The 25,252-nt window shown below is 44.2% G+C and overlaps 1 protein-coding gene across 8 annotated transcripts in view; it reads right to left on the bottom strand.

Annotated features, from left to right (window-relative positions):
• The window catches only part of cast (calpastatin), a 236,224-nt gene that overhangs the window by 35,599 nt on the left and 175,373 nt on the right, over positions 1-25,252 (bottom strand). For 7 of the 8 annotated variants that reach the window (XM_068029740.1, XM_068029732.1, XM_068029733.1 and 4 more), the window contains 12 exons: positions 21,696-21,752; positions 20,272-20,361; positions 19,639-19,734; positions 18,767-18,829; positions 16,473-16,598; positions 14,228-14,284; positions 9,546-9,635; positions 7,829-7,924; positions 7,318-7,377; positions 6,573-6,698; positions 5,084-5,140; positions 634-723 (listed from right to left, as the gene is read on the bottom strand). In XM_068029740.1, the coding sequence (XP_067885841.1) occupies positions 634-723; positions 5,084-5,140; positions 6,573-6,698; positions 7,318-7,377; positions 7,829-7,924; positions 9,546-9,635; positions 14,228-14,284; positions 16,473-16,598; positions 18,767-18,829; positions 19,639-19,734; positions 20,272-20,361; positions 21,696-21,752 (1,008 nt within the window). The remainder of the gene's footprint in view (positions 1-633; positions 724-5,083; positions 5,141-6,572; positions 6,699-7,317; positions 7,378-7,828; positions 7,925-9,545; positions 9,636-14,227; positions 14,285-16,472; positions 16,599-18,766; positions 18,830-19,638; positions 19,735-20,271; positions 20,362-21,695; positions 21,753-25,252) is intronic. The other variant, XM_068029734.1, reaches the window with a different exon arrangement.

The following is a 25,252-nucleotide window of genomic DNA, read 5'->3' as shown; positions in this document are numbered from 1 at the left end:
AAAAGATGCTTTCGCAATGGTAATAGCTGATCCCTGTTCTATTTGTCTACTACTTTTCTATTACTATTTGCAAACATGCCTTTTCACAATCGTCAGTGTGTTGTTTTCCAGGTTAAGGAGGTCATATTTAGTATCTATGTCCTGTAAAATGTAGGGACCGCAAACTGAAACTTTGCGCAGGGCATCTGAAAGGCAAATTCACTCCTGCTCCTTTAAGTCCTTCCTAAAAACCCAACTTTTCAGACAAGGATTTGATTACTCCTCCTAATATCCATCCTTTGGCTTGCTGTCTATTCTTTGATTGCACCTTGATGAAATACTTTGCACGTTCTTACTGTGTTAGAAGTGCTATATAAATGTGAGTTACTGTTAATTTAAGATGCTCAGGGCAGTTAGAGCACCACCTCTGGAGAACAGAAGAATAACAGGCAGTCCTCCAATTTGTTGGAGGCAGCATTACTTTTACTGTTGCACGTTGATTGGAAATGGACTGGGGGCAGCACAGCGTTATCAACAGGCCAGTTTCTAGTGTACAGATATGTATCAGCTGCACCAAGAAACTAACCAATATATGAAGCAGTAAAAGGAAATTTTCAAAGATTTAAAATATCAGGAGACAAATCTAATTTGTACCTTCACTTCAGGACCAGTGTATTTTGGAGCTGAATTGTCTGGTGCTTCTGATGGAAGTGTTTCTGCAAGCAGGTCAAATGGATCTTTACCCTTTAAAAATATAAAAGACTTTTATTCATTTTCCGACACACCTCACCTGAAATGTATTCTGAAAGCAGTGAAATATTTACTGAAAAGCAAACGCAAGTAACTGCTAGTTAAACTTAATGGGTAATTTTCAACCTTTCTGTTCCTGGTGAGGAGGTTCAACACTGGGAGTGTGAAGTAGGATAATTATGGCTTTAGGTTTTGCAATCACCAATTGGTGAATTCTAGATCTGTTTTTTGTGAATGAGATTGCTTTACGCAGTAAAAGATGCAGGACAAGAAATACTACAGAGATAAACCTATTAATGAAGCAAGTCTGTAATTTGACATATTTTACTTCATTAACACCTTACCAAGGTTGAGGGTCATGAATGTTGTCATGTTCCACTATCTAGAAGCATGGGGGAAGGGAGGATTTCAATTTTAAAATGGTCTGTAAGATGAGTGCAATCTCTCTGAGGACAACTGAGGCCACTTAAACAGGGCATCAATAATAATCTTTTATTAAAAATGTGTCCATTAGCCTGTAGTGGTCAATCACGCTCCAAGCAATTTCAAGCCCATTCTCTATCCATTCACCCATCGATGGGTGACAGGTGAATTGATGAGTTTCTGTGAGTTGGTCCATTGCTTATGGATAACTTCACCAAAAGGTAGCATGAAGAGAGGAATAACAGGGGACAGGATGGAATCCTGGGAATGCTGGAGCAGGCTGTAAGGTCACAGGAGCAGAAGTCATTGTTGGTGATGTGCAGACTAAGTAGGGAGAGATATGAAGAGACACAATATCTTACATGTGACAAAGAAGAGTCACCTATGGCTCAGTGTTCTTAACTCATATAAAAGGGTAGTTTTCTGTGACTCAAGTCACAGCGGGAGATGTGGAACAAACAACACCCTCAAATTTCTTTTGGTATATAAGGGACCTTACGAGATCTAATTCCAAACAAAAAAGGCAGATAAATCAGAGTAGTGCTAGAAATGGCACAAAATTGGCATCTTGAAGGAAACAGGAGCCCAAAGACTTCAGCCAAGGCTTGCTGGAAATGGGGCACAGCCTCATCTACAAAACTCAGCTAGCTGTAGATGCAAGTTGGGCATCCTATTGCAGCTCACAGGTCAGAGTCTCAGGAAAACCATATGGTTCCAATGTTGAGCTAACCTGCAGGTAGGTCCTGGGGTTTGGGACCGTGAAGCACAAAAGAGTTGAGCCCATGCTGGCAGCAGCCCGCATTACTCTTGTGGAGTCAGGAGCCGCTCAATGAAACTCTACATAAATTTAAGTTAAAGAAAAATTAGCTATTCATTGGCAGCCTCCAGCGATTGCTTGAAGGAATGCTGGTCAGGCCACTGCAGACTTGGAATGGAGTCTGCATGGCTCACAGTCCACCCAGTTTATGTCGCATTGGAAGTGGGGTCCTGAAATAGGTGTTGGGAACCGGATTAGAACAGTCAAGGTACGGAATACCTGGTTCAGAAAGGCACTCTGGGTTCTTGGAAATTGCCAGCTTCCAACCTAACAGCTGGTGCAGTTCCAATAAAGTTTGGTGGCCAGGAATTGCCCCAGATATTGGTTCTGTAAATGCTAATTTTCGGCCCAAACAACAGCCCAAGGGAGACCAATTTCTCCCCCAAAATGTCCGTGCAAATACAATATGGGATTAGGTCATCAATTTAGGCTTTAACCCTTTTCCCACAAATGAGACTGTAACCAATTAGCATGTTTCAACTATCAACAGCAATCCCTACATATCTGTAGTGCTGCCACATCCAGTCGTGAATGGTAGTGGACAATTAAACAACGAACAGAAGGAGGTGGCTCCACAAGTATCCCCATCCTCAGTGATGGGGGTGCCCAGCACATCAGTGTGAAAGATAATGCTGAAGAGTTTGTAACAATCTTCAGCCAGAAGTGTCACTGATGATCCATCTCGGCCTCCTCCTGAAGTCCCCAGCATCACAGATGCCAGTCTTCAGCCAATTCGATTCACTCCCCATAAGATCAAGAAATGAACTGAAGGCACTAGATACTGCAAAGGCTATGGGCCCTGACAATAGTCCGGCAATAGTACTGAAGACCTGAGCACCAGAATTTGCTGCGCCCCTAGTCAAGCTGTTCCAGTACATCTACGACACTGGCATCTACCCGGCAGTGTGGAAAATTGCCCAGGTATATCCTGTACACAAAAAGCAGGACAAATCCAACCTGGCCAATTACCGACCCATCGGTCTACTCTCAATCATCAGTAAAATGATAGAAGGTATCATCGACAGTGCTATCAAGCAGCATTTACTTAGCAATAACCTGCTCAGTGATGCTCAGTTTGGGTTCCGCCAGGGCCACTCAGATCCTGACCTCATTACAACCTTGGTTCAAGCATGGACAAAAGAGCTGAACTCAAGAGGTGAGGTGATATCAAGGCAGCATTTGACCAAGTATAGCATCAAGGAGCCCCAGGAAAACTGGAGTCAATGGGAATCAGGGGGAAAACTCTCCACTGGTTGGAATCTTACCTAGCTCAAAGGGAGAAAGTTGTGGTTGTTGGAGGTCAATCATCTGAGCCCCAGTACATCATTGCAGGAGTTCCTCAGGGTAGTGTCCTAGGCCCCACCACCTTCAGCTGCTTCATCAATGACCTTCCTTCAATCATAAGGTCAGAAGTGGAGATGTTTGCTGATGATTGCACAATGTTCAGCACCATTCGAGACTCCTCAGATACTGAAGCAGTCTGTGTAGAAATGCAGCAAGACTTGGACAATATCCAGGCCTGGGCTGATAAGTGGCAAATAACATTCATGCCACACAAAAGTCAGGCAATGACTATTTCCAACAAGAGAGAATCTAACCATCTCCCCTTGACATTCAATAGCATTACGATTGTTGAATCCCTCACTATCACCATCCCAGGATTTACCATTGACCAGAAACTGAACTGGAGTAGCTATATGCCAGATTATTAGGTTGCTAAAAGTCACTAACCAGCATACTAATAGTTTATCATAACTAGATTTTAACAAACAAATGACATTATTATAAACTAACATTTAGCTTTATTAGAATCCTTCTTCGTAGTATGATAAAGTGGGAAATCTTAGGAAATAAGGCACAGTATAGACAAGATGTCAAGGCACAGAGATTCTGTCTTATGTCACATTTTAAATTGCTTACTTGCAGTAAAAATGTCAGATCTTGAGAGCAGACAGAGAACACAGCTTCTGCATAAATTTGTCCCATAGGGAGATAAGGCATCCTCGGAAAAGTACAAAGACTCTTTCTATGTACTATTTGCATAAATGCAGAAAGTTAGCAACCATCACAAAACCATCCTTGGTTGATCCAGAAAGACCTCCTTTAATACAAGACTGATCACTGATTGATATGAGGGGAGGGTTAACTGTGAAGCTGCCAGGATAAATTGAATCCTGACTTTGCCACTATGTGGCAGAGAATTTGAACAACAACAAGAAACTACGAGAGAGAGAAACACAAAGAAGCTTGAAGACCACAAGCTACAAGAAAGAGAATCGTGTGCTCTGTCATCAATCTCTAATGCAGGTGAGACTGTTAATTACTGCCTGAGTTTGTGACTATGGTTTATCTGAGAACTTACAAACTTGTCCTTACCTTTATCTCAATAAAGTCAATTCACAACAAGCTGTTTGCTGCCAAGTCTGTTCCCACCTTAGAAGGCGGTATAAAACACCCTTATCTTATCAAAAATCTTACACATATAAATACGTGCAGGTCAGAGGCTAGGCATCCTGCACCGAGTAACTCACCTCCTGACCCCCCAAAGCCTGTCCACCATCTACAAGGCACAAGTCAGGAGTGTGATGGAGTACTTTCCACTTGCCTGGATGGGTGCAGCTCCAACAACACTCAAGAAGCTCGACACCATCCAGGCCAAAGCAGCCCGCTTGATTGGCACCCCGTTCACAAACATTCACTTCCTCCACTACTGACGCACAGTGGCAGCAGTGTACCATCTACAAGATAAACTGTAGCAACGCACCAAGGCTCTTCAGGCGACACCTTCCAAACCCGTGACCTCTATCACCTAGAAGGACAAGGGCAGCAGATGCATGGGAACACCACCACCTGCAAGTTCCCCTCCAAGCCACACATCATCCTGACTTGGAACTATATCGCCATTCCTTCACTGTCACTGGGTCAAAATCCTGGAACTCCCGCACTGTGGGTGTACCTACCCCACATGGACTGCAGCGATTCATGAAGGCAGCTCATCACCACCTTCTCATGGGCAATTAGGGATGGGCAATAAATGCTGACCTAGCCAGCAACACCCACATCCCATGAAACAAATTTTTAAAAATCACATTTTGCTCTTCTTTTGACACTTACCTTCTTACCACTTTGACTTGCAGAAACCGAGGCAGCTGTTGAAGCTTTCAGAGATGCCTTTGTAAAAAATAAAATAACATTTCAATTGTTATTTCAGTTTCATTTCTTTGTATTCAACTACTTCAGGTTTCCACCATCTCATTTCATTTCTACTGCAATTTTTGTAAAACCTTAAATGTGACATTATATCAATTGCAAACTTAAATGAAATCAGAGATTCAGCACACAAGCAAAATCCTTAAGAACTCTGTTGAAGTTAATAAGATGTCAACCAGTTGACTAATCTCAAGGGGAATTACTACAGTCTGTAAAATAGTGTAGTTTACAGCATGGATGATGAAAGTTATGAATTGCTTTGATTACATTTACACTACAGTATTAAAGTTAAACTGGACAGCACTATTTTTTATTCTACAAGTACATAGTGGAGGAATTTCCTATTGAAAGTAGAGTACAGCTTACAAAGTTCAAATATTTTTGAACTTTCATGCATTGAGTACTTGAATATTTTGCAGACCTGATTTTAAAAAAAACTAATTTGTCCAACTGCCTCAGATTTTGATGTTGGCTTGTCCATTTGGACAGACCAAATTCAAGCTCTTATTTTTACAGATCACTTCCAAAATGTGAGTTATGTTAACTGGAGTAAGGCTGTGGCAAAGAATACCTAAGCTATGAGTTCACACATCCCCAGCACATAAATGCAATGCCGTAAGATGGCAGGCTGATACAGAGCTACATGAGACCTATAGAAAGGCAGGATTGGGCACCACTGTTGGAAAGCAATCCAGGGTAGAGAAGTGGATGGGATCTCCAAAGTTGTGGAAATAATATTTTCAAATGTTACTACTGGTCCCACCAAAGTGGTCTTCCAAACAACAGAGGTTACAGTAGCATGGGGGAGGTGGGTGTCTGACATCCAGCTGTACTGCTGCAGGTGATTGCTAGTCCAATGATCATCAGTCCAATTCCCTGTAATCTCTGGCAGTATTAGAACTGGAAGGTGACTGGGTGGGTGTAATCTCAAGTCAACTGCTGGGATTGTACCAAGCAATGTGAGAGGGACAGTAGATGTGTCCTTATTTGCTGTCTGATGTGCACCTCTCTGTGATGAGCTAACAGTGCTGGTTGAATGAATCTAGGTGGAGGGCATTCCGAATTCAGTTTTGGCCTCAGAGATATCTAAGAGGAGAAAATGTGCTGGAGGCAACCTGAGAAAATGTGTGTCTTGGTAAGATGGTACAAAATTGAAGTCAATGCAAATAAAAGTTGTTAAAGATGTAAAAGGGGCCGCTGATTCCCTAACACCCTTTTCACACAATCACACAAAGGCAAGATCTAACTTTTTTGTTTCCTTATTGGTCACTGGTTAGTCATTTGCTCTGATCAGTCATGAGTCTGTGACCAATCAGATTGCAAAACCGGAAACAGGAAGTGACCCTCAGAATTCCCAACTACTGTCTCTAACAGTTTAAGATTGGAGCCATACCTGCTTCTGCATTGAGGGCGGAGCTGCAGAGTGAGAAGTTGCAGCTGAGCATTTTGAAATTGGAGCTGCAGAGCTGTGGACAAAGTCTGCTGACAGAGAATCCAGGACCTCACCTTCTGTCATACTCTGTGATAACAATACAATAAATGTATTTAATCATCTTAAACGTTATTTCAAGAACACAGATACAAAGGCCTCAAATCCTCAATATTGAAGCATAAATTAAGAAACAACTTCATCAGCCATTTTCTCTAAATGGAACTGAGTTTAAATATAAAATTTACAAGACCTGGAATCTGGAACTTGTGAGAAATTGTATCAACACTAATATTTTCAAAACTTTTTCACTCTGATAGTTAAAAAAACACAAAGAAAATGCTCTAGTGGTAGAAGAAGTGATGGGAATTAGTTTTCAACATGCCAAATTTCATATTCTCATCTTTGCCATTCCTTATGTTCCAGGTACTTTTACATTTCTCTTATCCTTTTGCCCAACACTAAGGAGGAGGACACACACACTCACCATTTTGTTTTTGTGAATGTGGGGTTCTCCAATCTTGGGCAATAACTAGAGTATCACTGCTGATCCTAACGCTGGCATCAAGTGATGTGGTATCCTTTACAAAACTTCAATTACTTATCTTAATAAGAGCATAAATATCACTGACTTATGGAATAGTGTCCTGAAGAGTTTTACTGTCGAGAACCAAATGCTCTTACAAGAACAAAAAAAAAGAAGCCTTACCTTCTCTGTTGCCTTTGGTTTTGCTCCTGGACCAGTGGAAGAGGCCAATTTACCTTTATCCTGTTGCAAGAAACAAATTTCATCAGATTCTTCTTTGGGGCATCAGAATTATTTAGCATTAAAAGCAGCTGGTAAAGCAGCAGCAGAAATATTACAAAATACTTCATCATTCTAGAGTGCATTGACACATAACATCATTATTAACCTCATTTGAACAATATGTTGAAATGCAAAGGCGTTTCGTTATTATGTATCAGGATTAACCAATGGTAAGTATTGGTGTCTACTGATTTCAGTTTTAATTATTCAGCAATTTATATTTTGTAATCCTCTGTCAGATTCCTTGTGAGGCATATCATCAGCATCGTTTTTACTATTGCAACAAAATTACATAAGTGATTTTGGAAAATTAGATTATTGTAGAAATTCTTCTGTACATGGATACATTTTTGCAAATACAAACTTATTGAAACAATTATTGACTTGTCTCAAATTGATTGGTGGACTCAACCTTAGCATCAGGTTGCTCTTTAAATCTGTAATCAGGTGGTATAGATTCTTCAGTTTCTCCCACTCGTTCAGCCTTCTTCTTATCAGAATCTGATTCCTGAAAATATGAGAAATAAAATATATATATATATAAGGTTCAATATCCATACACTATGCTTCAGTAAAGTGATTTAATAGAGTTCGCTGAATTAAATCAACACTTAGGAAATCATTGAAGACTCTGAAAAAGCTGCCTGTAAAAACCTATAGCAGTTGACAGCAATGGCAATGAAAAGGAGCTGGAGGATACTCCGTGTGCAGTCCATTGTTATTTAATCCAAGCTCACACAAACCAGAATAATGCATCAGATGAGGTATTGGCGCTGAGTCAGGTCAATGAATATGAGAACACTCAGTAATTTACCTGAGTCACAAGAATCTGCTACAAGAATTGGTCTGTTTAAAGAATGTAGACAGTGTATGCTTTCACTCCCACTATGTACTGCCAGGATGTGAGGCTCCTCACCAGAACCGCAAAACCAAAGATACTTATTTTATACTTGGAATTCATTATCTAAAGAGGAGAATTCTGCAGGCAAAACAAGCTGCTGCAAAATATTCATCAGGGCTGGGCTGTGAAATACTAAATTCACTAGAGGCACACTGTGGGGAAATGCTTTTATCATTGAGGTTCATTAGTAGGATAGTGTTTCTTGCCCCATATACAATGAACAATCTTGTCTAACACAGCCGGCACTGTTCCTGCTTTTCTGCACTGCTGTAGAAACCCCAACTGGTCACTTCAGTAGCACTTTTATTTGAAAAAAGATTTCAGAAACACCAAAGACCAAAGCAGGGTCCTCTTAAAAACATGTCAAATAAACACTAAAAACAGGTGTCACAATGGCGATGTAGCCTCATCCCCAGCAAAGCCACAAGGAAAGATCCAGCAGATTTCATACCGAGCATGAAGGAAAATCCATCAACAAACTAGATATGGTGGGTGAAAGTTGGAATAATTTTAAAAATCTTGCAAGAGCGAGCAGCACAAATTCATTATATTCTTCCTTACATATTTAAAAAAAACTTATATTTAGACAATGCATTACACTTCCTCGGCATGCTCTGAAGTACTTCAGAAGTCCTTTTAAACTGTAGCCACAGTTGCCAATTTGTGTACTGCATAATCTACCAAATTCTATCTGGTAAATGACCAATTAATCTGTTTTGATGATGTTGGTTCAGAGATAAATTTTGGTCAAGACAATAGGAGACTTGTGTGATCAAATAGTGCCATGAAATCTTTTACATTCTTTCAAACAAGCAGACATGGCCTCCGTTTAACATCTCATTCAAAAGATGCACCTCTAAAGACACAACTTAAGGGACAAGATGAAAAAAGGAAAAACAAAAAAAAAATAGCGTTATAGGGAAAGATCAGGGGAGTGAGATTAATTTGTTAGTTCTACCAAACAGCCAGCACAGAGAAAAACAATGGCAGGCAGAACTGGCAACATATGATGCAGTAACGGGAATCTTTAGTTTAGTTTAGTTTAGTTTAGTGATACAGCACTGAAACAGGCCCTTCGGCCCACCGAGTCTGTGCCGACCATCAACCACCCATTTTATACTAATCCTACACTAATTCCACATTACTACCACATCCTCACCTGTCCCTATATTTCCCTACCACCTACCTATTACTATTGAAAGTATTAGGAGACAAATTTCATTTTTACCTCCACTTCAGGACCAGTATATTTGGGAGCTGAATTGTCTGGTGCTTCTGATGGAAGAGTTTCTGCAAGAAGGTCAAGTGCATCTTTACCCTTTAAAAACAAGACATTTATTCACTTTTTGACAAATTTCACTTTAAGCATATTAAAGAGAGAACTCAAGCAACCAGAGTGGTTAGAATGTGGAATAGTTGCTGTGACTTGCATTGATGCATTTAAGGGGAAGCTAGATAATCCTGAAAGCAGGACTATCAATCCAGAGGTCTGGATTAATGATCCAGATACATGAGTTTAAATCCCACCACAGCCACTGGGAATTTCAATTCAGTTAGTTAAATAAATCTGGAATTGAAAGCCAGTATCAGTAATGATGACCATGAAACTACCAGATTGTCATAAAAACACATCTGGTTCAGTAATGTCCTTTAGGGGAAGGAAATCTGCTGTCTTACCTGATCCGGACTACATGTGACTCCAGACGACAGCAATGTGGCTGACTCTTAACTGCCCTCTCTAATGCCCTAGAAAGCCACTCAGTTGTAGCAAAACAGCTACAAAATCCTATAAGAAGAATAAAAGCAGACGGACAACCCGGCATTGACCTAGCCAATGGATTCAACACAACAAAGGTACACCCAGCCCAGTCAATCCTACAAAGTCCTCCTCACTAACATCGGAGGACTTTGTGCCAAAATTGGAAGAGTTGTTCCATAAACGACAGCTTGACAGTCATACTCACTGAACAATACCCTACAGCCAAATATCCCAGACTCCTTCATCACCATTCCTGGGTATGTGCTGTCCCACCGGCAGGACAGACCCAGCAGAGGTGGTGGCACACTGGTATACTGTCAGGAGGGAGTGGACCTGGGAGTCCTCTACATTGACTTCAGACTCTATGAAGTCTCATGGCATTAGGACAAACATGGGCAAATAAATCACCTACTACCCTTCCTCAACTGATTAATCAGTGCTCCTCCATGTTGAACACCACTTGGAAGAAGTACTGAGGATAGCAAGGGCACACAATGTACTCTGGGTTGGGGGGACTTCAATGTCCATCATGAAAACTGGTTCAGTAGCACCACTACTGACCCAGCTGGCCAAGTTCTGAAGGATATATTTATCAGATTGGGATTGCAGCAGGTGGTGAGAGAACTCTTTTTTCTTTCTTTCTTTTGGGCCTCCTTATCTCGAGAGACAATGGATACGCGCCTGGAGGTGGTCAGTGGTTTGTGAAGCAGCGCCTGGAGTGGCTATAAAGGCCAATTCTGGAGTGACAGGCTCTTCCACAGGTGCTGCAGAGAAATTTGTTTGTTGGGGCTGTTGCACAGTTGGCTCTCCCCTTGCGCCTCTGTCTTTTTTCCTGCCAACTACTAAGTCTCTTCGACTCGCCACAATTTAGCCCTGTCTTTATGGCTGCCCGCCAGCTCTGGCGAATGCTGGCAACTGACTCCCACGACTTGTGATCAATGTCACACGATTTCATGTCGCGTTTGCAGACGTCTTTATAACGGAGACATGGACGGCCGGTGGGTCTGATACCAGTGGCGAGCTCGCTGTACAATGTGTCTTTGGGGATCCTGCCATCTTCCATGCGGCTCACATGGCCAAGCCATCTCAAGCGCCGCTGACTCAGTAGTGTGTATAAGCTGGGGATGTTGGCCGCTTCAAGGACTTCTGTGTTGGAGAGAACTAACACAACAGAAAAACCTACTTGACGTTGTCTGCACCAATCTACCTGCTGCAGATGCACCGGTCCATGACAGCATTGGTAGGAGTGACCACCATACAGTTCTCGTCCAGACAAAGTCTCGTCTTCACACTGAGGATACCCTCCATTTTATTGCGTGGTATGACCACCATACTAAATGGAATAGATTCAGAACAGGTCTACCTGCTCAAAACGGGGCATCCATGAGGCACTGTGGGTCATCAGCTGCAGCAGAATTGTATTCCACCACAATCTGTAACCTCATGGCCCAGCATATCCCTCACTCCACCATTCCATCAAACCAGGTGACCAACCTTTGTTCAATGAAGAATATAGGAGAGCATGCCAGGAGCAGCACCAGGCATTGCTAAAAATGAGGTGTCAACCTGGTAAAGCTACAGCACAGGACTGCATGCATACTAAACAGCAGACACAGCATGCTCTAGACAGAGCTAAGTGATCCCACAACAAAGGGATTAGATCAAAGATCTGCAGTCCTGCCACATCCAGTCATGAATGGTGGTGGACAATTAAACAACCAATTGGAGGAGGAGGCTCCATGCATATCCCCATCCTTAATGATGGTGGAGTCCAGCACGTGAGTGCAAAAGACAAGACTGCACTCGGTGACCTACACTGGCACCTGGTCAAGCAACACATCGAATTTAAAATTCTGATCCTTGTTTTCAAATCCCTCCCTCGCCCCTCCCTCTCGCTGTAACCTCATACAACTCTACAACCCTCCAAGATCTCTGCGCTCCTCCAGTCCTGGCCTCGAGCTCTCCCAATTTTAATTGCTCCACCACTGACAACCTGCCTTCAGCTGCCAAGGCTCTAAGCTCTGGAATTCCCTCCCTAAACCTCTACACCGCTTGTACCTCCTTTAAGACACTGCTTAAAACTTATCTCTTTCACCAAGTTTTTGGTCATCTACCTTGATATTCCCTTATGTGGCTTGGCTTCAAACTTTGGTCAATAATGCAACTTGGGACATCTTACTATGTTGAGAACACTATATTAGTACAAGTTGTTATTGTTGCTGTTGCTGTTGATGAAGTATTTGCAACCAACTTCAGCAAGAAGTACCAAGTGCATGATCCATCTCTGTAGTGTGGATTTCCCCTTTCCCGATGGCTGTTTAATCAGGTTCCAAGTCAAGGGATCTCCAGGCATCCAGCAGCAGTAATGCCAGCAAGTGGGGTAAGCAGCCAATCACACTGAGGTATTCTCACAAATCAGGAAGTTAGAAACACTGATTATCCTTCATTTTAATTTAAATTTTCAGATAGAAAATAAATGATTATGTTTGAATTAACATAGCAGGTCATAAACAAATTTTTAATGAACTTAGTGTTCCATTAAAAACCCAGTTACATCTCTTTCCACAAGGTGTAACATTTCAAGGGTTTTCTCTCTTCAGCAAATGGCAACTGATGCTCGACCAATTGCTAATTTAAATCTGACATCGATAGACTTTGGTTATGGGAAATGGGGCAAAGACCCATCTCGATTTAGGTTGCATATCAGTCATGATCTCATTGAATGGCAGAACAGGCTTGAGGGGCTAAACAGCCTACTCCTGTTCCAATGTTGCTATAGTGAGACCAACAGCGTGAAAGTGGAAGTTTTTATCAATTCACTGATTGGGCTCTGGGAGGTCCTCAACATCACCCCTTCTGTAGGATTGTAGAATCAGTGATAGCAACTTCTGGATTTCCATGTTATTCTACGCATGTGTGGACTCCCGAAGATTCTGTCAATTCCAGTGGAGTAATAACAGTGAGCACTGAGTTTCACTGTCATTACCACCACAAATTCCAGGCCATATATTTAGTTAGGGGGCAAAGGAAAATATATCTGGGCTTGCAGGATGGCTGAAGCATACTCCCAACCCTCCCCTACAGCAGACAGGGTCCAGATTTTCCAGCTACATGGGACTAGGAGGAACTGAGGAAGAGCAACATATTACCTGTGTCAAGAAATTAGCACTTCCTGCTCACTATTGTGAACTCATTCAAATTTGTAGTTGATGTATTAGGAATGCAGAAAGTCACAGTGGATGTGGGGAGAGAGCAACAGTAGAGAATGAGTACAACTAAATGAACAGCAGGATCCTCTAATTTTATGTGGTTTGTATGGAAATGATGAGATCTGGTTCCAAAGATCAAAGTGTCCATGTACAGATTCAATACTGAGTAATAAGCCAGATTTTAATGGCCCCTCCCAACGAATGAGCTGGTGGCGGTGGGGGGGGAGTGGGGTACGTAAAATTTAGTGGGAGGTGCGGGGCCAGTCCTAATGCCTTCCCGCCCCCATTGCAATTTTACGCCAATCAAGGGCCTTAAGTGGCCCATTAACTACCGCTTAAGGGCCTCTTCCCACTGCTGCTGTTATTTTACCTGTGACAGCCGGAAGGCAAAGGCCCCAAGAACACCGCCAGGTAAAACCTAGCAGCCTTCTTGTGGGCTGGAGTGGGGTGCCCTCCTGATCGGGCACCCTGTGCCGCATGGAGGGCTGCCCCCACTGCACAACACTCCCTCCCCCCAACCAACCACCTTGCCTCGCTGGAACCCAGCTGACTGTCCCCGGCAAGGCCCCAAAAACTTACCATTGTTCCTGGGCCATACGTCACCTTGCTTCTGGTGGCACTGCTGCGACTAAGAGCTGCTAGCCCGCTGAATGGCCAGCTGTTCCTTTAGGCGAGACTTCCTGCCTCAAGGAGATGGATGTCCCGTCCAAGATCAATTAAGGGCCTTGATCCCGGCATGGCTCCCCAGGCCCGGCGGAAGCGGGCTCGTCCCTGACTTTTCGGCCGGTGGGCGGGGCCTCCCACACAACATAAGATTCCGGCCATAGAATCAATTTAGGTTTTTCAACTATTCTCCATAAATAAGACTGTAACCCATTGGCCTGCGTCTGCTGTGAACATAAATCCATACAGTTCATACTTCACTCTTATTTTGTCACTTACCTTAGTACCACTTTGACTTGCAGAAACTGAGGCAGCTGTTGAAGCTTTCAGAGGTGCCTTTGTAAGGAAGAAATTAAATTTCAATTATTATTTCAGTTTCACTTGCTCATTTTCAACAGCAAGTTTCCAGAATGATTTCTACCATTTTTGTATGAACTTAAATGTGTCACTATATCAGATGTAAAATTAAATGAGATGCAGCAATAAATATTCTTAAGAACTTTGTTAAATGGAATAAGATGTTATCACCTGACTAATATGAAGGGAAGGGAATTTTCTGCAATCTGTAAATCAACCTGGTTCACAGTACAGACTATGAAAGATACTAATTGCTTTGAGTGTAGTTACACTACAGTATTAAGACTAAAATGGACAGCAACCTTTATTATTCTACAAGTTCATAGTGCTGGAATTTTCTGTTGAAAATATAGTACAATTTACAAAGTCAGAACAACTTTCAATACATTGGATATTTGCTTTTAGATATTTTGCTGACCTGATTTAAAAAGAACTGCAAACATCACAATTGTCCCATTGCCTCAGACCTTGATCTTGGCTTCTCCATTTGGACAAACCAAATCTAAGCCCTTGTTTTTATGGGAAATACACTTGCAACAATGGTAATGAAATTATCTAACACTTGTAAGGCATTCCTTATATTCTAGTAGGTCTGGAAGTAGAAATTTGACCTGTTAAATTCCCACTCCATTTCCAGTCCCAGTCTTCTTCCCAACTCACACTTCAACATGTCTGAGCTGCAAAAATGATTTCAGTAAATTCAAGTGAAGGGCTGTAAATCTATCTTGAACTTATTTTGCTTTGTATTGCACTAGGACCATCATTGTCCCAGTCAGATGCTTGCAAGACAATAGTCATTTTACACAACTTGAGACTGAATGAGTGCTAGATGCCTTGTAAGTACAAACTAGAGACATCCAGTCTGGTCCCAATAAGACCCAAGATGCCACTGTACCTGATCACCTAAAGCAGGGAAAGCTTGTAACATCTAAAACATAAGCACCTTATTAAGGCAGACTTTTTAAAAAATTCATTAGTGGGATGTGAGTGTCGCTGGCGAGGACAGCATTTATTGCCCATCACTAATTGCCCTTGAGAAGGTGGTGGTGAGGCACCTTCTTGAACCGTTGCAGTCCATGTGGTGTAGGTACACCCACAGTGCTGTTAGGGAAGGGAGTTGCAGAATTTTGACCCAGAAGAACTTGCAGGTTGTGGTGTTCCATGCATCTGCTGCTCTTGTTCTTCTAGGTGGTAGAGGTGGGAGAAGGTGCTATCGAAGGAGTTTTGGCAAGTTGCTGCAGTGCATCCAGTAGATGCTACACACTGCTGCACTGTGCACCGGTGGTGGAGGGATTGAATATTTAGGGTGGTGGATGAGGTGCACATGCAGGCTCCTTTGTCCTGGATGGTGCTGAGCTTCTTGAGTGTTCTTGGAGCTGCACTCATCCAGACAAGTAGAGAGTGTTAAATCATACTCCTGATTTGGTGCCTTGTGCTTTGGGGAGTCAGGAGATGAGTTACTTGCCACAGAATTCCCAGCCTCTGACCTGTTCTTGTAGCCACAGTATTTAACTGGTGCACTTAAGTTTCAGGTCAATGGTAACCCTTAGGATGTTGATGGTGGGGGATTCAGTGATGGTAATGTCGTCAAGGGAAGATGGTTAGATGCTCTCTTGTTGGCGAAGGTAATTTCCTGGCACGTGTGGCACAAACATTACTTGCCATTTATTAGCCCAAGCCTGATTGGTGTCCAGGTCTTGCTGCATGTGGGCAAGGACTGCTTTAGTATTCAAGGAGTTGTGAATGGTACTAAACACTGGGCAATTATCAGCAAACATCGCCACTTCTGACCTTATGATGGAGGGAAGGTCATTGCTGAAGCAGCTGAAGATGGTTGGGCCTAGGATACTACCCTGAGGAACTCCTGCTGTGATGTCCTGGAGCTGAGATGATTGACCATAACCATCTTCCTTTGTGCTAGGTGTGACTCCAACCCCAGGAGGGGTTGCTGGTTCCCTTACACTTGTTTTACACTAGCACACAAGGACAAAATCTATCATTTTTGTTAACCATTTGCTGTGATTGGTCACAGGTAACACATGTGATCATGTGGTCATGTGATCAGTCTGTGACCAATCAGATTGCAAAACCAGAAATAGGAAGTGGCCTTAAGAGTTCCCAACCTACTCCACCTGCTGCCTCTAACAGGTTAAGTTTGGAGCCATACCTGCTTCTGCATTGAAGGCAGAGCTGCAGAGTGAGAAGTTGCAGCTGAGCATTTTGAAATTGGAGCTGCAGAGCTGTGGCCAAAGTCTGCTGACAGAGAATCCAGGACTTCACCTTCTGTCATACTCTGTCATAACAATACAAATAAATGTAGTTAAATCATATTTCAATAACACAGATACAAAGGCCTCAAGTCTTCAACATTGAAGCACAAATTAAGAAACAACTTTGTAAGCAGCAATTGCCCTTAACTGCACAACTTTCCCTGCTCTTACTTTAGGTTCTTAGACGTCATGTTACGCAGTAGAAATGATAGGGAGGTGGCCTGTGTCACTCCCACTTATGGAACATGCGAGGGAGAGTGTTGGATAATCTCCGTCCTTCCATAGGCTTCTGTTAGACCTATACTTTATGTTTCCATCCATTGCCACCATAAATCACAGAAAGGCAATGTGCAAGTAGTGACAGTAGTCAGTAACTTAGTACATTTGTACAAAAGCGAAATAATGAGATGTTATTTTCCCTAAACTGAACTGAGTTTAATCATTAAATTTACAAGATCTGGAAACTGGAATTTGTGAAAAATTGAATTAATCCTTCAATATTTTCAGATTTTTTAAAACTCTAATCATTAAACAAAAAGCAAGAAAATGCCATTTGCTCAAAATGGAATGCAGTTTAGCCATTAAGCATGCAAGCTCTGGAAACTGGAATTGTAAAAACTGTATTAATCCTTTAATATTGTGAAATCTTTTTTATTCTGATAGTTAAACATCAAGGAAATGCTCTGAGAGTGCACGCAGTAGGCAAGATGATGGGAATGAGGTTTCGATGAGTCAACTTTCCTCTTCTCATTTCTGACATACCTTATGTTGCATAAGAAATTGGAGCAGGTGTAGACCATATAGTCCGTCGAGCCTGCTCCTCTATTCAATACAATCATAGCTGATCTTGGGCTTCAACTGCACTTTCCCACCCGTTCCCCACATCCCTTGATTCCCTGAGAGTCCAAACATCTGCCTATCCCAGCCTTAACTATATTCAACGATGGAGCATCCACAGCCCTGTGAGGTAGAGAATTCCAAAGATTCACAACCTTTTGAGTAAAGAAATTTCTCCTCATGTCAGTCCTAAATGATCGACCCTTTGTCCTGAGACTGTGCCCTCATGTTCTAGATTCCCCAGCCAGAGGAAATAACCTCCCAATGTTTACCCTGTCAAGCCCCTTCAGAATCTTGTATGGTCCAAGTACATTTATGTTTCCCTCATCCTCCTGCCAACACTAAGTAGGAAACCATGCACACTCACCATTTTTTCTATAAATGTTAGAATGGGTGAGCATGGGGTCCTCCAATCTTGGGCAATAACTGGCATATCACTGCTGCTCCTAAGCCTGGCTCGAGGTGAAGAGGCATCTTTTAACATACTTCTACCACTGCCTTTAGTATAATTAGGGAATAAATGTCACTTATTTATGAATGGTGTCCTGAAGAGTTTTTCTGCAGGGAACCAAGTGTTCCACCAAGAAAAAACACAATGGGCTGGACTTTGGAGATGGACTGGGAGGTGGGAGGCCTGGTAAAATGGTGGCAGAAGGCATCAGGGGTGGGTGGGCAGCCCGCCGTCTACCCACCCCCACAGGATATTACCAGTGGCAGGAACCCTAGTGGTGCAGTCGCACACTGGGCGGTCAACTAAACCAATTAAGTGGCCTATTATTGGCCACTTCCTGCTCCCGCCACCATTTTGCCAGTGTCAGCAGGGGCCACCGTTGCGTCCGGAGACAGCCAGGTTTATGCTGGCGGCCTCCCAACAGGTTCCTGGGTGGGTTCTTCCTTTATGGATGTTCATGGCCCACAGAGGGGCCCTCCATTGGCCATTGCTGTCCCTGCAGCTAAGCCACCACAGGATGAAGGACACCCCCCACCCCCACCCCACCGATTGGCGGGGCCTGCCTGACTGGCCCCGACACGCTTAAAGAAAAAATTTACATGGACTTCGAGGACACCTCAGAAGCACCCTCTTCTTCCTGTAGCCTCAGTAGTGGCCACTTCTATCGGTGGCACTGCTGAGGTTGCCAGGCTGCTGGCCCTCTGATTGGGCCGGCAGCTCTGGCAGGTGGGCAGCCATCCTCACCTGGATGGTGGTTCTGGTGGTGGCTTCTTAATTGGCTGACGCCAGTAAAATGTCACCCAGGGTCCTACGACCATCCACAAAGGGCCGGGCCCCACTTTCTGTCCTGATGGCAGGACTACTTACTTCCCGAGAAAATTCCAGCCTATATTTCAGCTTTACCTTCTCTGCTCCTTTTGGTTTTGCTCCTGGACCAGTGGAGGAAGAGGCCATTTTACCTTTACCCTGTTGCAAGAAACAAACGTCATCAGATTCTTCTTTGGGGCACCAGAAATACTTAGAATTGAAAGTCCTCTTAATTTGAAACTGAGCCCCCCAGTTCTAGATTCCCCCATGAGTGGAAAAATCCTCTCAGCATCTACCCTGTCAAGCCCCTCAGAATCTTATACGTTTCAATAAGATCACCTCTCAATCTTCTAAACTCCAATGAGTATAGGCTCAACTTGCTCAACCTTTCCCCATAAGATAAACCCCTCAGCCCAGGAATCAGCCTAGTGAACCTTCTCTGAATTGCTTCCCATGCAAGTATATCCCTCCTGAAGTAAGGAGACCAAAACTGTACACAGTACTCTAGGCGTGTGCCAGAATTTTACCGTAGGCGAACGGGAGCCGGCCACCGACTAAAAAGTCGGTGGTGAACCCGCATCCACCTCGCCTGGGGATCTGACATGTATTTTGCGGGTCCCCAGGCTTCAACTGGTGTGAAGCGGGGCTTCCACCCGCTTCAGGCAGGAAGTTCTGCCTAACAGAGCTGCCAGCCAATCAACGGGCGGGCAGCTCTTAGTCCCAGCAGCGCCATCTTAAGCGGTGACCACTGCTGGGACTGCAGCAGTAATTTCTATTTTGTAATTCTTTGTCAGATTCATTACGACCTGCAATATCTGGAGCATTTCTACCATTTCAAAAAATTGTGTTTTTTTTTACTTTGGACAATGGTACAAATTTTTCTCAAAGTTCTGTACATGGATTATTTTGAAAATACAAACTTATTGAAACAATCATTGGCTTATATCAAATTGATTGGTGGACTGAACCTTAGGATCAGGTTGCTCTTTAAATCTGTAATCAGGTGGTATAGATTCTTCAGTTTCTCCCACTCGATCAGCCTTCTTCTTGGTAGCATCTGCTTCCTGCAAATATGAGAAATAAAATTATTCCAAAGCAAAATTCATATAAATATTACAATTCAATGTCCGTATACTGTGCTTTAGTAAAATGATAATTGGAGTTAAGTGAATCAAGTCAACATTTAGGAAATTATTCATGGCGGTGAAAAAGCTGCCTGTAAAAGCCTATAGCAGTTGAGAGAGAAGGCTCTGGAATTCTTTCCCTTCCACCTCTCTAACTCACCCTCATCCTTTAAGACACTGTGTAAAATCCATCACATAAATAAGCTTTTGGTCTTCTGTCCTAATATCTCCCTATATTTCTCAGTATTTGTTTGATAACACTCCCGTGAAATGCCCTAGGAAGTTTTACTTGGTTAAATGTGCTATATCAAGGCAAGTTGTTGTCGTTGGACTGGGGAAAAGGCAGCTTTACCAACAGACCAACTTCATATGTACAGATGTATATTCGCTCCACTAAGAAATGGACCAAAATATGATGTGGTAACAGGAATCTTATTCAAAAGACTTAAAGTACCAAGAGACAAATTTTAACTGTACCTTCACTGAAGGACCAATGTATTTTGGAGCTGAATTGTCGGGGGCTTCTGATGGGAGTGTTTCTGCAAGTAGGTCAAATGGATCTTCATCCTTTAAAAAAAAAATTAATTTGTGACAAAGCTCAGCAGAAACATATTCTGACAGACGTGTAAATTGTTACTGAAAAGAACTCAAGCAACTGTTGCTCACACTTGACCGACAATTTCCCCATTTCCTCCTCCTGAAGGGAAGCCTTAACACTGGGGGTTGGATTTTACTGAGCTCACGACGTCAGGCTCTGTGGCGGGGGAGGGGGGGGGCGGGGCGGAGCTGTAAGATTGTTCCAGCAGAGGCCCGTCACGGAGCTCGACCCCAGATGGGCCAGAAGGGCTGGGCTCTGTGGCAGCCCCCACCCCCCCCCCGGGCCACTGGGCGACGGGACCTGCATCTAAATATGTAAATGAATAAAATGAATATATTAACATGCACTTACCTGGGATCTTATAGACCCGCTTTGATCTTTGGAGCAGCAGCCAGCACTCCTGCACCTTCACTTCCCCATCTGGGGAAAGCAGGCGTGACACTGGTTGTGGGGGGTGGGGAAGGGGGGGAAATCAGAGTCAAATAATCATCATTAGTGCAGGGGATGGTGGGAAGGGGTGAACTTTAAACTTTGTACAGTATTGTGGGGGGGGGGGGGGGGGAAGTCATATTTCAAAAATAAGTGTTTTGTGTGGGGTGGGGGGTGGGGTGGGGGGGGAGGGCAAATACTTAATGCTATTGGTATTGGGGGGTGGAAAGCAGCGATAACATTTTTATTGCCACAATGGGGTGGGGGGGGGTACGACTTTAAAAATTTAAATTCACCGGCAGGGCTGGCTGCCCTTTAAAAAGGGCACCAGTGCACAGGCAGTTGATGCCATTGCCAACGTCGGACAGACTGCCTCTTCCACATAATTGTGGGGCCGGACAACCCAGGTATTTAAATGAGCCGGTGGGCGGTGGATCCGTGGCGAGCGGCCGCCGGAGCAGCGGCGGGCTCTTAAAATCCAGCCCTGGGAGTGTGAAGTAGGATAATTATGGCTTTATTTTCGACAATCACTGGTGAATTTAAAATCTGATTTTAAATCTGTTTTTCACACATGTGGGGAAGCACAGTGCAGCCAAAGATCAAAGGTTGAGATAATGTTTGGAATAAGAGGTTGGAAGCATTGTTGAGTGTCAGGTCTGATTCTGGAAATGTGTGATGGGATTATCCTTGCGGATGAATTGTTGGAACATGAGAATTACAGATTGAGATAAAGTTAAGAACGGCTCTGTGATGATATCTGAAAGGTATTTGATGAATGACCTGCGACCGTGTCCTCAATTAATTTGTTTGTGCAATTCCTCTGCTGTCATTGGCAGCTGCCACACATTTCACACTTCACTCTTTTTTCACTTACCTTAGCATCACTTTTACTTGCAGAAACTGAGGCAGCCATTGAAGCTTTCAGAGGTGCCTTTGTAAGAGAGAAAAGAAGATTACAACTCTTATATAAACAGAAAATGCTGGAAATACTCAGCAGCTTTGGCAGCAACTGTGAAGAATGAAACAGAATTAACATTTCAGGTAGATGATCCTTCGTCAGAATGATTTTCAAAACATAAAGGATGTAATTTCAGTTGGATTCCATGTGGAGTAAATCAGAGCTGAAGACAATTGCGGAGGAAGGAGATGTGGCTGCGACAGCGAGTTTTGAGAGATACCTGAGCAAACAAGAAGCGAAACACAAAGCAATGAAGGTGAGCAAGGTAAAAGAGAGGTGAAAGGTAATTGGGGGTAGGTGGGAATGTGAGTCGGGGTTACAATCAGATCACCATGATCTTACTGAATGATGGGGCAGGCTCAAGGAGGCGATTGGCCCACTCCTGTTCCGAACTCGTATTTTTCTTCATTCATTCATGGGATGTGGGCGTCTCTGGCCAGGCCAGCATTTATTGCCCGTCCCTAATTGCCCTTGAGAAGGTGGTGGTGAGCTGCCTTCTTGAACTGCTACAGTCCATGTGGGGTAGGTACACCCACAGTGCTGTTAGGAAGGGAGTTCCAGGATTTTGACCCAGCGACAGTGAAGGAACGGCGATATAGTTCCAAGTCAGGATGGTGTGTGACTTGGAGGGGAACTTGCAGGTGGTGATATTCCCATGCATCTGCTGCTCTTGTCCTTCTTGTTGGTAGAGGTCGCGGGTTTGGAAGGTGCTGTCTAAGGAGCCTTGGTGCATTGCTGCAGTGCATCTTGTAGATGGTACACACTGCTGCCACTGTGCGTCGGTGGTGGAGGGAGTGAATGTTTGTGGTGTGCCAATAAAGCGGGCTGCTTTGTCCTGGATGGTGTCGAGCTTCTTGAGTGTTGTTGGAGCTGCACCCATCTAGGCAGGTGGAGAGTATTCCATCACACTCCTGACTTGTGCCTTGTAGATGGTGGACAGGCTTTGGGGAGTCAGGAGGTGAGTTACTCGCCTCAGGATTCCTAGCCTCTGACCTGCTCTTGTAGCCATCCTATTTATATGGCTACTCCAGTTCAGTTTCTGGTCAATGGTAGCCCCTAGGATGTTGATAGTGGGGGATTCAGCAATGGTAATGCCGTTGAATGTCAAGGGAGATGGTTAGGTTCTCTCTTGTTGGAGATGGTCATTGCCTGGCACTTGTGTGGCGTGAATGTTTCTTGCCACTTATCAGCCCAAGCCTGGATATTGTTCAGGTCTTGCTGCATTTCTACACAGATTGCTTCCGTATCTGAGGAGTCACGAATGCTGCTGAACATTGTGCAATCATCAGTGAACATCCCCACTTCTGACCTTATGATTGAAGGAAGGTCATTGATAAAGCAGCTGAAGATGGTTGGGCCTAGGACACTACCCTGAGATACTCCTGCAGTGATGTTCTGGAGCTCAGATGATTGACCTCCAACAACCACAACCATCTTCCTTTGCGCTAGGTATGACTCCAGCCAGCGGAGGGTTTTCCCCCGGATTCCCATTGACCTCAGTTTTGCAAGGGCTCCTTGATGCCATACTCGGTCAAAAGCTTCCTTGATGTCAAGAGCAGTCACTCTCACCTCACTTCTTGAGTTCAACTCTTTTGTCCATGTTTGAACGAAGGCTGTAATGAGGTCAGGAGCTGAGTGGCCTTGGCGGAACCCAAACTGAGCGTCACTCAGCAGGTTATTGCTAAGCAAGTGCCGCTTGATGGCACTGTTGATGACACCTTCCATCATTTTACTGATGATTGAGAGTAGGCTGATGGGGCGGTAGTTGGCCGGGTTGAACTTGTCCTGCCTTTTGTGTACAGGACATACCTAGGCAATTTTCCACATTGCAGGGTAGATGCCTGTGTTGTAGCTGTACTGGAACAGCTTGGCTAGGGGCGCGGCAAGTTCTGGAGCACATGTCTTCAGTACTATTGCCGGAATATTGTCAGGGCTCATAGCTTTTGCAGTATCCAGTGCCTTCAGTCATTTCTTGATATCACGCGGAGTGAATCGAATTGGCTGAAGTCTGGCATCTGTGATGCTGGGGACTTCAGGAGGAGGCCAAGATAGATCATCAACTCAGCACTTCTGGCTGAAGATTGTTGCAAATGCTTCAGCCTTATCTTTTGCACTGATGTGCTGGGCTTCCCCATCATTGAGGATGGGGATATTTGTGGAGCCACCTCCTCCAGTTAGTTGTTTAATTGTCCACCACCATTCACGGCTGGATGTGGCAGGACTGCAGAGCTTAGATCTGATCCGTTGGTTATGGGATCGCTTAGCTCTGTCTATCGCATGCTGCTTCCGCAGTTTGGCATGCAAGTAGTCCTGTGTTGTAGCTTCACCAGGTTGACACCTCATTTTGAGGTATGCCTGGGGCTGCTCCTGGCATGCCCTCCTGCACTCTTCATTGAACCAGGGTTGGTCTCCTGGCTTGATGGTAATGGTAGAGTGGGGGATATGCCGGGTCATAAGGTTACAGATTGTGGTCGAGTACAATTCTGCTGCTGCTGATGGTCCATAGCGCCTCATGGATGCCCAGTTTTGCATTGCTAGATCTGTTCAAAATCTATCCCATTTAGCACGGTGATAGTGCCACACACCACGATGGACGGTATCCTCAATGTGAAGGCGGGACTTCGTCTCCACAAGGACTGTGCGGTGGTCACTCCTACCAATACAGTCATGGACAGAAGCATCTGCGGCAGGCAGATTGGTGAGGACGCGGTCAAGTATGTTCTTCCCTCGTGTTGGTTCCCCCACCACCTGCTGCAGACCTAGTCTAGCAGCTATGTCCTTTAGGACTCGGCCAGCTCGGTCAGTAGTGGTGCAACCAAGCCAGTCTTGGTGATGGACATTGAAGTCCCCCACCTAGAGTACATTATATGCCTTGCCACCCTCAGTGCTTCCTCCAAGTGGTGTTCAACATGGAGGAGTACGGAGTCATCAGCTGAGGGAGGGCGGTAGGTGGTAATCAGTAGGAGGTTACCTTGCCCATGTTTGACCTGATGCCATGAGACTTCATGGGGTCCGGAATCGATTGAGGACTTTCAGGGCAACTCCCTCCCTACTGTATACCACTGTGCCACCACCTCTGCTGGGTCTGTCCTGCCGGTGGGACAGGACATACCTGGGGATGGTGATGGCAGTGTCGGGGACATTGTTTGTAAGGTATGATTCCGTGAGTATGTCTATGTCAGGCTGTTGTTTGACTAGTCTGTGGGACAGCTCTCCCAACTTTGGCACAAGCCTCCAGATGTTAGTAGGGAGGGCTTTGCAGGGTCAACAGGGCTGGGTTTGCCATTGTCGTTTCCAGTGCCTAGGTCGATGCCGGGTGGTCTGTCCGGTTTCATTCCTTTTTATTGACTTTGCAGCGGTTAGGCACAACTGAGTGGCTTGCTAAGCCATTTCAGAAGGCATGTAAGAGTTTACCACATTGCTGTGGGTCTGGAGTCACATGTAGGCCAGACCAGGTAAGGACAGCAGATTTC

The sequence above is a fragment of the Heterodontus francisci genome, chromosome 4 (assembly GCF_036365525.1).
Source record: "Heterodontus francisci isolate sHetFra1 chromosome 4, sHetFra1.hap1, whole genome shotgun sequence".
NCBI classification, from domain to species: Eukaryota; Metazoa; Chordata; class Chondrichthyes; order Heterodontiformes; family Heterodontidae; genus Heterodontus; species Heterodontus francisci.
Note: the sequence above shows the minus strand (reverse complement) of the source record. Positions and strands in the feature narration are given on the sequence as shown.